This window comes from Ascaphus truei, unplaced genomic scaffold, assembly GCF_040206685.1.
Source record: "Ascaphus truei isolate aAscTru1 unplaced genomic scaffold, aAscTru1.hap1 HAP1_SCAFFOLD_1630, whole genome shotgun sequence".
Lineage (NCBI taxonomy): Eukaryota > Metazoa > Chordata > Amphibia > Anura > Ascaphidae > Ascaphus > Ascaphus truei.
In genome coordinates this window covers 23576-38236 of record NW_027454522.1, presented here as the reverse complement: position 1 = coordinate 38236, position 14661 = coordinate 23576, and the positions used below count along the sequence as shown (strand labels likewise).

The 14661-nt window shown below is 51.1% G+C and overlaps 1 protein-coding gene across 1 annotated transcript; it reads right to left on the bottom strand.

Annotated features, from left to right (window-relative positions):
• Positions 1-3324: 3324 nt before the first annotated feature.
• Positions 3325-11584, bottom strand: LOC142476636 (integrator complex subunit 3-like). Its single transcript, XM_075581849.1, has 4 exons — positions 11279-11584; positions 10372-10444; positions 8303-8456; positions 3325-5444 (listed from the first exon to the last, which is right to left on the bottom strand). Exons 1-4 carry the CDS (start codon positions 11448-11450, stop codon positions 5367-5369), a joined length of 477 nt encoding a protein of 158 aa, XP_075437964.1. The 5' UTR covers positions 11451-11584; the 3' UTR covers positions 3325-5366.
• Positions 11585-14661: the final 3077 nt, after the last annotated feature.

Below are 14661 nucleotides of genomic sequence, written 5' to 3'. Positions count from 1 at the left end.
GGCATTAGGAGTTGAATAAATAAAATGTTAAAAAAAAGGTCACTTATCTAATACTACAGAACTGAAATGTATAGATAGATATTTCATGTTTTGCTGCTTTAATGCAGGGTTTCCCTGCTTCAGCACAGACAGCTCAACCACTGGTTATCAAAGACTGTACCACCTATCCTGCAGGGATATCCTGTTGGTGGCTCGAGGACTGAAGTTGAGCACAACTGCCTTAAAAGAAAGTTGTGTTGAATTCCTTCCCCCCCCCCCCCCCCAATTCTGTCATTTGCACATAAAGTGCAAGGTTTTGGGGTGAATCTCCCCCCCCCCATTCTGTAGCTTGCACAATGTGCAAGGTTTTGGGGTGAATCCCCCCCCCATTCTGTAGCTTGCACAATGTGCAAGGTTTTGGGGTGAATCCCCCCCCCCCCATTCTGTAGTTTGCACAATGTGCAAGGTTTTGGGGTTGTACTCAGATCATCCCATTTCAAACAATACTGATTCCCTCTTGTGGGTAACACCGCTGGCAGTTAATGGGTTATGCACAGGGGAAATAGGTCACTCAAGGTCAGCTGCACTAGCCCCTGATAAGAGCCGTGTATATAAAAGGGCACAGTGCCAGGCTGCTGCTGGCAGAAACGATAAATGGGTCACTGTGGTGCTCTTTCCGAGATCCGAGACTCTGATGTTTCTGCCGGTTCTGATTCTCATGATATCCGATTGACGGCACAAGCAAGAATCTGGTTACTCAGGAGCGGCCCAGCAGGGTGGGTGCGTGGTCTAATGGTCTATGGCAGGGGCCACCAACAGGTGAGGGTTTAAGGATATCCGTGCTTCAGCATAGTTGGCTATTTTTCAGAGCCACCTGTGCTGAAGCAGGGATATCCCCAATACCTGGCCTGTTGGTGGCCCTTGAGGACTGGAGTTGGCCAGCCTGCTTTATGGCACTTATATTGCTGGGAGTGACCCTGGTTCAAGACTTGATACCAGCTGTTAGTACAGAGAACTGTAAGGAATATCCCAAGGGACGATTTGATAGTGATGGATTCAAATAAAAGTAATAAGACATCCAAGGATAGTGAGTTCATCCCATTTATCACCAAATATAATGCCGTGGCTCCAAAAATTACCCAAATAATCAAAAAACACTGGGGAATCCTACAGGGGGACACGGCACTTAGTACTATAATACCAACAAGTCCACAAATAGTATTTAAAAGGGCAAATAACCTTAAGTTACAACTTTCTCCAAGCTGTCCATTTGATGTAGTTAAAAAATCCAATACGACACGGCTGAGGGAACTTAATGGGTTCTTCACGTGTGGGAAGTGTATTGGCTGCAAATATAGCACCAAATGTAGAGATTTTAAATCCAATACAACAGGTGCTATATTTCCAATCAAGTCTTTTATTAATTGTAAGAGTTTGTTTACGGTGTACCTGTTAGAATGCCCTTGTGGGCTACAGTATGTAGGGCGGACAGGTAGACCATTAAAACGACGTTTTGCAGAACATATCTACAACATTAAAAGGGGTCTCGAGACACATAGTGTCTCGAATCACTTTAAAGTGAAACAAAATCAAAACCCTGAGGGATTAGTCTGCAAGGGCATAGATTGCCCCAAACAAAATTGGAGAGGGGGAGATAAAATCAATCTAATATCCCGGCGAGAAAGCTATTGGATATACACCCTAAAAACATGAACTCCAAAAGGTCTCAAAATCGAGTTTGACCTGGCATCCTTTTTAAGGGATGGTTGATTGGATATTAAATATACCAATACAATTTTTCAGCCAATCTCATGAATTGTATCCGAGTTCTCTGCTCTATAGTCCCATATATGAAGTATGGGTATGCCTTTATTCTTAGTCTTATTGTATTTTTGTAGAGCTCATTATAGCACATTTTACAGAATTGATTATTAAATATATTACATTTGTAAATTTTGTTTTAGGTACATAATGTTTTAATTGTATTACCTGTGTTTTTTTGCATTATTGTATACCACACTGCGGGAAGATTGTATTTCCTTGTATGTTATAATAATCTTGTGATAAGCTGTTATAACGGCTAGGAGCATGCAATAATAACAATAGCACTTTAGTTAATTAGCCAGACGCCCTTTAGGAATAATTATCCTATCAGGGCTGTGGATCTGGTAATCAGTTTTGCTTAAATAGCACTCTCTGGCACCAAAGCTCCATTACCCCTGAGGAAGTGACGTCAGAAGTCACGAAACGCGCCTAGGGTGGAGCTTAGTTGCACGCATTGCTGTGTGCTTGTACCAGCTGAGGAGGTTGCTGTGGACGGTGACGTCATCTGAGGTGGACCTGGCGCTCTGAATTGCGGCCGCGAGGAAGAGGTACACGCGGGATCCAGCCTCCACACACACCACGGTTCAGCCCCTCAAGCCTGCGGACGGCACGTTGTAATCCGTGTAGTAAGATCATCTAGCATGTGAGTGCATTGACTGTTGATCTTTTTAGTGTTTTTATGAAATCGTACTGTACTACACCATTGGCATTTTTATCTTTTGTATACAACTGGGCAATTCGGTTGTTTGTGGAGCGGGAGCACTACACTTGGAGAATCCAAGCTAACCCTGTGAGAGATACAGACCCCCGGTTTAAAGATACCTTTCAAGGCCTGCCTTCATCTATTTAGATGTGAGTAGCTAGCAGCTGTGTGGATGAGGTTTCGATGTACATAGGGTACTGCGCAACGGTCTCCTGTCCTCTTTGATTACAGATATTCACTATCGGAAGAAAAACAAGAGGACAGACTGTGAAAATCCATGAACTGTTTCTTCAAGACAAAGAACCAGGACCATATCAGGTTCACGCACTTGATAGTGCGCCAAGGACTTTGTTCTCTGTACTAACAATTGTCTATAGCTCTATGGAATAGCTTGTTTATAGTCCTAGGCAGCCTCTATATCTCCCATACCCTCCCTCAATTTGGTGGTTGGTGGGCTACTGTGGTAATTGGTTATCCTCACATAGTTTGGATATATTATTCATCACACTTATTTATATTAATATTTTGTTATTCACTACAATCAATTTATTTATTATTGTATACACCATATTCACAATAGGTTGAGCGCTTGGTTTGTAGTTTAATTCTCTTTTCACTATTGATACCAGCTGTATGTAACCTTTGGGAAGTGTCACTTCCACTCCTTGTGCCGCAGGCTTATATAGATTGTAAGCTCTTCAGCACAGGTGCCATATATCAGAATGTGTAGTGCTGTACACTGCGTCCTTCTATAGGTCTCAGTACTTTCTACCTCTATATAACACAATCTGCATATAATTACAGCCGCCCCTCACATCTGAGGATAAAAACAGGCCACAGGGTTCTTTATTGCATGAAAAAAGGACATTGAGATTTAGTATTAAAAAGTGGGATACATTAACCACGCCAGCCACAGGCCAGAGATGCCACGATTGCCAGTGATACAGGCATCACGTATATGGAGTACTCCTGGGTAACGTGTAACTGACGTGGACAGGCAGTGTCCAGTTTTCTAGGAACTGATTTGCCAAAGAACATCCCCGCCCTCCGCCCCGCACAGTATACACGGGGAGGGGAGCCACCGGAGCAGCACCCCGCACAGTATATACACGGGGAGGGGAGCCACGGGAGCAGCACCCCGCACAGTATACACGGGGAGGGGAGCCACGGGAGCAGCACCCCGCACAGTATACACGGGGAGCGGAGCCACTGGAGCAGCACCCCGCACAGTATACACGGGGAGCGGAGCCACTGGAGCAGCACCCCGCACAGTATACACGGGGAGCGGAGCCACGGGAACAGCCTACAGAGACAAGATCCCCGGGCTGTGCAGATCAGGGGGTACACACGCTCGCTGGGCTGTGCAGATCAGGGGGTACACACGCTCGCTGGGCTGTGCAGATCAGGGGGTACACACGCTCGCTGGGCTGTGCAGATCAGGGGGTACACACGCTCGCTGGGCTGTGCAGATCAGGGGGTACACACGCTCGCTGGGCTGTGCAGATCAGGGGGTACACGCTCGCTGGGCTGTGCAGATCAGGGGGTACACACGCTCGCTGGGCTGTGCAGATCAGGGGGTACACACGCTCGCTGGGCTGTGCAGATCAGGGGGTACACACGCTCGCTGGGCTGGTCAGATCAGGGGGTACACGCTCGCTGGGCAGGTCAGGGGGTACTTGCTCGCTGGGCTGTGCAGATCAGGGGGTACACACGCTCGCTGGGCTGTGCAGATCAGGGGGTACACACGCTCGCTGGGCTGTGCAGATCAGGGGGTACACACGCTCGCTGGGCTGTGCAGATCAGGGGGTACACACGCTCGCTTTGCTGTGCAGATCAGGGGGTACACGCTCGCTGGGCTGGTCAGATCAGGGGGTACACGCTCGCTGGGCTGGTCAGATCAGGGGGTACACGCTCGCTGGGCAGGTCAGGGGGTACTTGCTCGCTGGGCTGTGCAGATCAGGGGGTACACGCTCGCTGGGCTGTGCAGATCAGGGGGTGCACGCTCGCTGGGCTGGTCAGATCAGTGGGTACACACGCTCGCTGGGCAGGTGAGGTGGTACACACCCTCGGTGGCTAGTGCAGTATAAGGGGTGGGGGGTAGAGATATCCTCCCTGGCCAGTGCGAGTCAGGGGGTATATTAAGATGTGGCTTTTGCAACGAACATGAGGCTCCGGGTCCTTACGGGACCGCTGGACTCCCAGATCTGTACCCCTAAACCCTCCAACCCACAGAACACACGGCGCCGGGAGCTCTACATGCCTCTTACAACCCTGGTATAACAACAGATCGAGGCATCTCTGAGGGGCGAATGCAGCATCACAGGGACGCAGCCCCCCCAAAACCAGGGGGGCTTAACCAGGCGGAGGATCGGAAAAACAGGAAAACATTTAATTGTGTTTTAAAATATTTTAGTTTTCTTTAAAAAAAAAAAAAAAAAAAAAGAAAAGAAAAAAACCCGCCACTTGTTTAGCCGCCGGGAGCAGCGCTCGGGAGCAGCGCTCGGGAGCAGCGCTCGGGAGCAGCGCCCGGGAGCGGAAGTATTTACAGTGCGCTAAGAAAATAGGAGACTTTGTATAAAGGTCCTTGCCGCCGCCCCCCCCTCCTCCATGTTGTGTGAGGGGGGGAAGCTCTGTCTCTCCCAGCACGTCCCCTCCGCAGGGTGTCTGGTGCGTGGATACAGCAGGGGTGGCTGGGTGAGTGCTATAAAAGGCAATGCCGCGGTGTGCGACGCCGGGCAGTGACGCAGCGTCCCTGCAAAGGGTCACTTCCTCGCCTCAGCACACACCGCACGGAGCTCCGGTGTCCTCGCTGGCCCACGGCCCAGACACGGTCAGAAGCCAGGTAGTCGCCGTGACTCGCTCAGTCGCTGTCGGATCCCACGGCAGCCGAGCCCTTCCGCTTCCTCTTACTGGGCTTTGGCTTTGCGTCCTCTTCCTCCTGCGGGGAAGCAAGATGGTGAATCAGAAGCCTGCGTTCTGCAGAGCCGCGTTCTCTCTGCTATTCCAGCGCCTACGCACAGCTCTCTGCTATTCCCAGCGCCTACGCACAGCTCTCTGCTATTCCAGCGCCTACGCACAGCTCTCTGCTATTCCAGCGCCTACGCACAGCTCTCTGCTATTCCAGCGCCTACGCACAGCTCTCTGCTATTCCAGCGCCTACGCACAGCTCTCTGCTATTCCAGCGCCTACGCACAGCTCTCTGCTATTCCCAGCGCCTACGCAGAGCTCTCTGCTATTCCAGCGCCTACGCACAGCTCTCTGCTATTCCAGCGCCTACGCACAGCTCTCTGCTATTCCAGCGCCTACGCACAGCTCTCTGCTATTCCAGCGCCTACGCACAGCTCTCTGCTATTCCCAGCGCCTACGCACAGCTCTCTGCTATTCCAGCGCCTACGCACAGCTCTCTGCTATTCCCAGTGCATACGCACAGCTCTCTGCTATCCCAGCTCCTACGCACAGCTCTCTGCTATTCCCAGCTCCTACGCAGAGCTCTCTGCTATTCCAGCGCCTACGCACAGCTCTCTGCTATTCCAGCGCCTACGCACAGCTCTCTGCTATTCCCAGCGCCTACGCACAGCTCTCTGCTATTCCAGCGTCTACGCACAGCTCTCTGCTATTCCAGCGCCTCCGCACAGCTCTCTGCTATTCCAGCGCCTACGCACAGCTCTCTGCTATTCCAGCGCCTACGCACAGCTCTCTGCTATTCCAGCGCCTACGCACAGCTCTCTGCTATTCCAGCGCCAACGCACAGCTCTCTGCTATTCCCAGCGCCTACGCACAGCTCTCTGCTATTCCAGCGCCTACGCACAGCTCTCTGCTATTCCAGCGCCTACGCACAGCTCTCTGCTATTCCAGCGCCTACGCACAGCTCTCTGCTATTCCAGCGCCTACGCACAGCTCTCTGCTATTCCAGCGCCTACGCACAGCTCTCTGCTATTCCAGCGCCTACGCACAGCTCTCTGCTATTCCAGCGCCTACGCACAGCTCTCTGCTATTCCAGCGCATACGCACAGCTCTCTGCTATTCCAGCGCCTACGCACAGCTCTCTGCTATTCCAGCGCCTACGCACAGCTCTCTGCTATTCCAGCGCCTACGCACAGCTCTCTGCTATTCCAGCGCCTACGCACAGCTCTCTGCTATTCCAGCGCCTACGCAGAGCTCTCTGCTATTCCAGCGCCTACGCACAGCTCTCTGCTATTCCAGCGCATACGCAGAGCTCTCTGCTATTCCAGCGCATACGCACAGCTCTCTGCTATTCCCTGCACATACGCACAGCTCTCTACTATCCCAGCGCATACGCAGAGCTCTCTGCTATTCCCAGCACATACGCGGAGCTCTCTGCTATTCCCAGCGCATACGCAGAGCTCTCTACTATCCCAGCGTATACGCACAGCTCTCTGCTATTCCAGCGCATACGCACAGCTCTCTGCTATTCCCAGCGCATACGCACAGCTTTCTGCTATCCCCAGCGCATACGCACAGCTCTCTGCTATTCCCACGGCATACGCACAGCCCACTGCTATTCCAGCGCATACGCACAGCTCTCTGCTATTCCCAGCGCATACGCAGAGCTCTCTGCTATTCCAGCGCATACGCAGAGCTCTCTGCTATTCCCAGCGCATACGCAGAGCTCTCTGCTATTCCCAGCGCATACGCACAGCTCTCTGCTATTCCCAGCGCATACGCACAGCTCTCTGCTATTCCCAGCGCATACGCACAGCTCTCTGCTATTCCCAGCGCATACGCACAGCTCTCTGCTATTCCCAGCGCATACGCACAGCTCTCTGCTATTCCCAGCGCATACGCACAGCTATCTTCTATTCCCAGCGCATACGCACAGCTCTCTGCTATTCCCAGCGCATACGCCCAGCTCTCTGCTATTCCCAGCGCATACGCACAGCTCTCTGCTATTCCCAGCGCATACGCACAGCTCTCTGCTATTCCCAGCGCATACGCACAGCTCTCTGCTATTCCAGCGCATACGAAGAGCTCTCTGCTATTCCCAGCGCATACGCACAGCTCTCTGCTATTCCCAGCGCATACGCAGAGCTCTCTGCTATTCCCAGCGCACACGCAGAGCTCTCTACTATTCCCAGCGCACACGCACAGCTCTCTGCTATTCCAGCGCATACGCAGAGCTCTCTGCTATTCCAGCACATACGCAGAGCTCTCTGCTATTCCCAGCGCATACGCACAGCTCTCTGCTATTCCAGCGCATACGCAGAGCTCTCTGCTATTCCAGCGCATACGCAGAGCTCTCTGCTATTCCAGCACATACGCAGAGCTCTCTGCTATTCCCAGCGCATACGCACAGCTCTCTGCTATTCCAGCGCATACGCACAATGCTGACCACACACCTACATACAAACTGTGAGTTTGTGAATACAGATTAGTTGCAGGTTGTGATTACTTTTACCAGACCAATATATCAGCATGTACAGAGCTTCCCAAACCGCACGGGTCTCTTCTTCACGTGTACAGAGCTTTCCCAAACCTCACAGGTCTCTTCTTCACGTGTACAGAGCTTTCCCAACCTCATAGGTCTCTTCTTCACGTGTACAGAGCTTCCCAAACCTCACAGGTCTCTTCTTCACGTGTACAGAGCTTCCCAAACCTCACAGGTGTCTTCTTCACATGTACGCTGAGGAAGTCCTGTGAGGTTTGGAAAGTTGCGTACACAATATTACATCTGTGAAGAGCTCGTTTATCACAACCTGCACGGAACCTGCGTCTCTCCGGGACCAGCGTGGCTCCGTATGAATGTCGTCCTATGAGTAACCAGGTCGGGGTACTGACCGATGCGCTGCTGGACGCGGACTCCTCCTCGTTGTTGGCTGGCTGGGTCATGTTCTTCCTGCTGCGGGGGCTCGTCATGGCTCCTTTCCGCCGACTCTTGGGGGGTTTGGTGGAGTCTTCGTATTCCTCGGCCAGAGAGAAGAGGTCGCTGAACCTAAAGGCAGCAGATACAGGGCAGTTATATACAGGGCATGGAACTATATACAGGGCATGGAACCATATACAGGGCATGGAACCATATACAGGGTATGCAACAGCACACAGTGCATAAAACCATATACAGGGCATGCAACAGCACACAGTGCATAAAACCATATACAGGGCATGCAACAGCACACAGTGCATAAAACCATATACAGGGCTCATATGGGACATGTAACAGAAAGGCTGTGTGGTACATAACACAGGGCATGTTGAAACATGTAGATTGTAGAACATGTACCACAGGGCTCACATGGGACATGTAATAACACGCAGGGAATGTAATAACACGCAGGGCTCACATGGGACATGTAATAACACGCAGGGAATGTAATAACACGCAGGGCTCACATGGGACATGTAATAACACGCAGGGAATGTAATAACACGCAGGGAATGTAATAACACGCAGGGAATGTAATAACACGCAGGGCTCACATGGGACATGTAATAACACGCAGGGAATGTAATAACACGCAGGGCTCACATGGGACATGTAATAACACGCAGGAATGTAATAACACGCAGGGCTCACATGGGACATGTAATAACACGCGGGGAATGTAATAACACGCAGGGAATGTAATAACACGCAGGGAATGTAATAACACGCAGGGAATGTAATAACACGCAGGGAATGTAATAACACGCAGGGAATGTAATAACACGCAGGGAATGTAATAACACGCAGGGAATGTAATAACACGCAGGGAATGTAATAACACGCAGGGCTCACATGGGACATGTAATAACACGCAGGGAATGTAATAACACGCAGGGAATGTAATAACACGCGGGGAATGTAATAACACGCAGGGAATGTAATAACACGCAGGGAATGTAATAACACGCAGGGCTCACATTGGACATGTAATAACACGCAGGGAATGTAATAACACGCAGGGCTCACATGGGACATGTAATAACACGCAGGGAATGTAATAACACGCAGGGAATGTAATAATACGCAGGGCTCACATGGGACATGTAATAACACGCAGGGAATGTAATAACACGCGGGGAATGTAATAACACGCAGGGAATGTAATAACACGCAGGGAATGTAATAACACGCAGGGAATGTAATAACACGCAGGGCTCACATTGGACATGTAATAACACGCAGGGAATGTAATAACACGCAGGGCTCACATGGGACATGTAATAACACGCAGGGAATGTAATAACACGCAGGGAATGTAATAATACGCAGGGCTCACATGGGACATGTAATAACACGCAGGGAATGTAATAACATGCAGGACTCACATCGGACATGTAATAACACGCAGGGAATGTAATAACACGCAGGGCTCACATGGGACATGTAATAACACGCAGGGAATGTAATAACACGCAGGGCTCACATGGGACATGTAATAACACGCAGGGAATGTAATAACACGCAGGGCTCACATGGGACATGTAATAACACGCAGGGCTCACATGGGACATGTAATAACACGCAGGGCTCACATGGGACATGTAATAACACGCAGGGCTCACATGGGACATGTAATAACACGCAGGGCTCACAACATATGTAAGCATGTACAGTGCATGTTCCCATTGGCTAGATCCTGGCACACATTACAGAACTTTCACCCGCTGACTGGATTATAGATACTTTGTGAAAGATGAAACCTAAATAAACATATTTCTTATACAATGTATCAGGGGGATATTGTGTTTGTTTGAGACTGGGACGGGAGGTCCCGCTCAGCACAGACATCATACAAGAGATATATTACATACGCAGGACAAATGGACATACTGCCCCCAGAGAAACGGACCCCCCTCCCCCCAGGTCCCTAAACATGGCTGCCGTCAGATTGCTATGTTCGGACGCATTGGTACCACGCACTTACTTCATCTTGTGTGCCTCGTCACAGCTCGCCTGCACGTGCTGCAGCGCTTGTAGGATCGGGGTTTGGCTGAAAACTGTTAGGAAGGGAGAAAGTCACAAAAGATGCAGTGAAATTGACAGCAGACACAGGCCATGTGATCCACCAGCGGTCAAGGCCACCTGCATCTCTAACTACTTCCTGTCTGCCCCTGTAACTACTTCCTGTCTGCCCCTGTAACTACTTCCTGTCTGCCCCAAAATGTCTGATTTAGAGCACTGATCTGTGGGGTTATAACAGGGGAACCTCGATCTGTGGGGTTATAACAGGGGAACCTCGATCTGTGGGGTTATAACAGGGGAACCTCGATCTGTGGGGTTATAACAGGGGAACCTCGATCTGTGGGGTTATAACAGGGGGATCTCGATCTGTGGGGTTATAACAGGGGGGACCTCGATCTCTGGGGTTATAACAGGGGGATCTCGATCTGTGGGGTTATAACAGGATGACCCCGATCTGTGGGGTTATAACAGGGGCACCTCGATCTGTGGGGTTATAACAGGGGGCAACTCGATCTATGGGGTTATAACAGGGGGCACCTCGATCTGTGGGGTTATAACAGGGGGGACCTCGATCTGTGGGGTTATAACAGGGGGACCTCGATCTGTGGGGTTATAACAGGGTGACCTCGATCTGTGGGGTTATAACAGGGGGGACCTCGATCTGTGGGGTTATAACAGGGGGACCTCGATCTGTGGGGTTATAACAGGGGGACCCCGATCTGTGGGGTTATAACAGGGGGACCTCGATCTGTGGGGTTATAACAGGGGGACCCCGATCTGTGGGGTTATAACAGGGGGACCTCGATCTGTGGGGTTATAACAGGGGGACCTCGATCTGTGGGGTTATAACAGGGGCTCTTGGTACTTACAGTTCTGTTTGGTGTTGGACAGGTTGAGTCTCAGGTTATCCAGATGTTCCAGAATCTGCTCCAGAGTCAACTGAGCTAATTTGCTGCTGGAACTTCTCAGGCTGAATAAGGGAGACACACAGTGAGAGGCCCCCAAACTCACCACGTACACAGCGACCACGTACACGTCCATCTTCTCCAAGTCTTTGCCCACATGAACACTCACTAACCTATCCTAGAGGTGTTATAGGATGTATAACTGTGCTCACCCAGTCCTAGAGGTATTGCTGCATGAGCTGACCAGTCCTAGAGAGCTCTGCATCTTTGGCCATGTGGCGAAAATGGGGGTAATCAGCGCATTAATAAAGGCAGTGGGCTCAGCTGGTTACCCCTATTTCGCGTTGGGGATGAAGGGGTTAATTCTATATGCATGGCTGTCCCCATTTTGCAGGCTAATCTCTACCTGAAGTGAAGTGCCTTTCTGTTACTGTTTTAAAATGTACCGGCAGGATGCTATTTTTTTGTCTGCCTGCCTTTGTGAAGCAGTAGGAACAAATGTTATGCATACAGGAGCCCCCTGTTGGGATGAAAGACCCCAGATTCGTAAAGGGTCACTTAATCAGGATGTTTCTGAGTAGCAGATCCTGTTACTCCTCCTGGATATTTCACACCTCGGGACCCAAACTTCAGACATTGCGTCCCCAGAAATGAGTGGGCCCTTTTTACTTAGCAGTGCTACCAAGCTGCTCACTGAGCATGCTCAGAGTTACCTGAGCTGGCTGTAGGATTTGCCCCTGTGACATGGCAGGTTCTGATAGGATCAAGATAATTCGTTGCCAATGGGATGAGGCTTATCCTTAAAAAGGCCTGTACCCCTCATTCCTGTGTTGTTGCTGTAACCTGATTTCTTCAAGTGGATAAGACCTAAGTACAGCGGCTACGATTCCAGAACGCAAGGGGTTAAAAACATCGCAACAAGGAAACTTGCCCTGCTTCAGGATTTCGTTAGCCCTGGGTATCCAGCAAATCCCAGAGAACCAGAAAGGACTTTGCACATTCACAGAAGGATTGGACTGGGGCTATGTATTTGGCAATTTGCAAAAGGACTACATTTTAAAGGACAATCTTCTAGTGCTTTGGCACCTTTCTGGACATTATCCTCTGTTTCTCTACCCGTGAGTGTAATTATTAAGTTTATTCTGCAGTTGTCGTGTGTTTGCCTATCAAGGGAATAAATCTCAGTTTATTTTGCTCAACCTGTTCTGCTCAATCAGGACCCACAAAATATAAATGTGTTATTAAGCGCGTCCCCGTGACAGGCCACTCTAAGGTGACCAGCCCTGAAGGAGCCATGTGCGCGACATCGGTCTCAGGTCTTTGATTTAGCCTTAGAGGTGTTAAACTAACTATCTAGCCCTAGAGGCCTTGTATAAGTGATCCAGATGAGCAGTCCTAGCAGGGAGCCCGCTCTGCCATACTTGAAGCCCCCTCTCTCTGCTGCCCTGTGTGGGGGAGGGGGGCAGAGCGCCCAGCTGGCAGTGAGTGCCCTTCAGACCCGCCACAGAAGAAAGGATTCAAAGCAGCCTAATTAGCCGGGCGCGCGTCAGCTGCCGGAGTGAGGAGCCACTTACATTCACTGGCAGGAGAGGAGGAACAATCATCTCTATCATGGAGCAGGAGGCGAAGTGGAAAGAGCCACAGAGATAGAGAATCAGAGAGAGAGAGAGAAGGGTGGGGGGGAGAGAGAGAATGGTGGGGGGGGGGGGGGGAGAGAGAGAGAAGGGTGGGGGGGGGAGAGAGAAGGGTGGGGGGGGGAGGGGAGAGAGAATGGTGGGGGGGAGAGAGAGAAGGGTGGGGGGGAGAGAAGGGTGGGGGGGAGAGAGAGAAGGGTGGGGGGGAGAGAGAGAAGGGTGGGGGGGGAGAGAGAAGGGTGGGGGGGGAGAGAGAAGGGTGGGGGGGGAGAGAGAAGGCTGGGGGGGGGGGGGAGAGAGAGAAGAGGAGGGTAGGGAGAGAGAGAAGGGCGGGGGAGAGAGAGAAGGGCGGGGGAGAGAGAAGGGCGGGGGAGAGAGAAGGGTGGGGGAGACAGAGATAGAAGGGGTGGAGAAAGAGAGGAGGGTGGAGAAAGAGAGGAGGGTGGAGAAAGAGAGGAGGGGGGAGAAAGAGAGGAGGGGGGAGAAAGAGAGGAGGGGAGAAAGAGAGGAGGAGGGAGAAAGAGAGGAGGAGGGAGAAAGAGAGGAGGGGGGAGACAGAGAAAAGGGGGGAGAGAGAGAGAAAAGGGGGAGAGAGAAAGAGAAGGGGGAGAGAGAAAGAGAAGGGGGAGAGAGAAAGAGAAGGGGAGAGAGAAAGAGAAGGGGGAGAGAGAAAGAGAAGGGGGAGAGAGAAAGAGAAGGGGGAGAGAGAAAGAGAAGGGGGAGAGAGAAGTGGGGGAGCGAGAGATGGGGGAGGGAGAGAGAGAGAAGGGGGAGGGAGAGAGAGAGAAGGGGGGAGAGAGAGAGAAGGGGGGAGAGAGAGAGAAGGGGGGAGAGAGAGGGGGGGGAGAGAGATAGAGAGATAGAGAAAGAGAGAAAGAGTGGAAAGAGGAGGAGAGGAGGAGCAGATACACCTTTTAAAGGCCACAATGTATCTTTAGGTCTCTCGTCTTTCACAAGATAAAAGTCTAAGGTCATACTCAGTTACACTTTGTATAACAGAATATTAACCTCAAGGGGAGCAGTAACAAAATGTGAGATCACCAGCACTCGTCAGACAGGAGCTGCTTCAGCACGGACATCGGAGACATCATTTGTATGAATGAAAAACAAGATGCTATACTGTTGTGCATTAATCATGCATCAGGAGACTATTATATCACGGTATCCAGCCGGGATCTTTCTACTAATACCGGGGTGCGCAGGATTTTGCCGGGGGAGTGCTGCGGTTGCAGCGGCCCAGCGCTCTTCCCCGAGGCATTGTAGTTTAATGCAGGGGGTCCGTGCGAGGCCTCTGCAACCTCAACTTACTGGGGTTCTTTAGTCTTCTGGACGCATCGCCATCGCAACTCAGTGTCAAATGACGCACGCGTCGCCATGGTCGTCATTTGACGCCGGGTCACAGAGAAGGGGGTTGTGAGCGCTGGGCTGTCACACAGGGGGGGCACAGCTCCCAAACTTTGCGCACCCCTGTGGCAGCTAATACAATGTTAGCATTTTTAAATACTCAAGTTATAGCTCCGATTCACAATGAATGAGCCTGTCATTCCCACAATGTCCGCCAGGGGTCAGTTTAACTCCATGGAGACAGTAATTTGCCAGACACACTGTAAGCAGAGGGCGTGGGTCTCAGAGCCTACGGTGCCAGCTCAGTGCTGGGGCTCTAAGAGGAGTAGGGGTGTATTATAGGTAGGGGTGCAGGCAGAGCCAGGCACG

Coding starts and splice junctions, on each gene's coding strand:
- LOC142476636 (XM_075581849.1), bottom strand. CDS start 11,450: ATGGACGTGTACGTGGTCGCTGTGTACGTGGTGAGTTTGGGGGCCTCT. Junction 10,445..11,278: donor GTCCAACACCAAACAGAACT/GTAAGTACCAAG, acceptor CCTTCCTAACAG/TTTTCAGCCAAACCCCGATC. Junction 8,457..10,371: donor GACGAGGCACACAAGATGAA/GTAAGTGCGTGG, acceptor TGCTGCCTTTAG/GTTCAGCGACCTCTTCTCTC.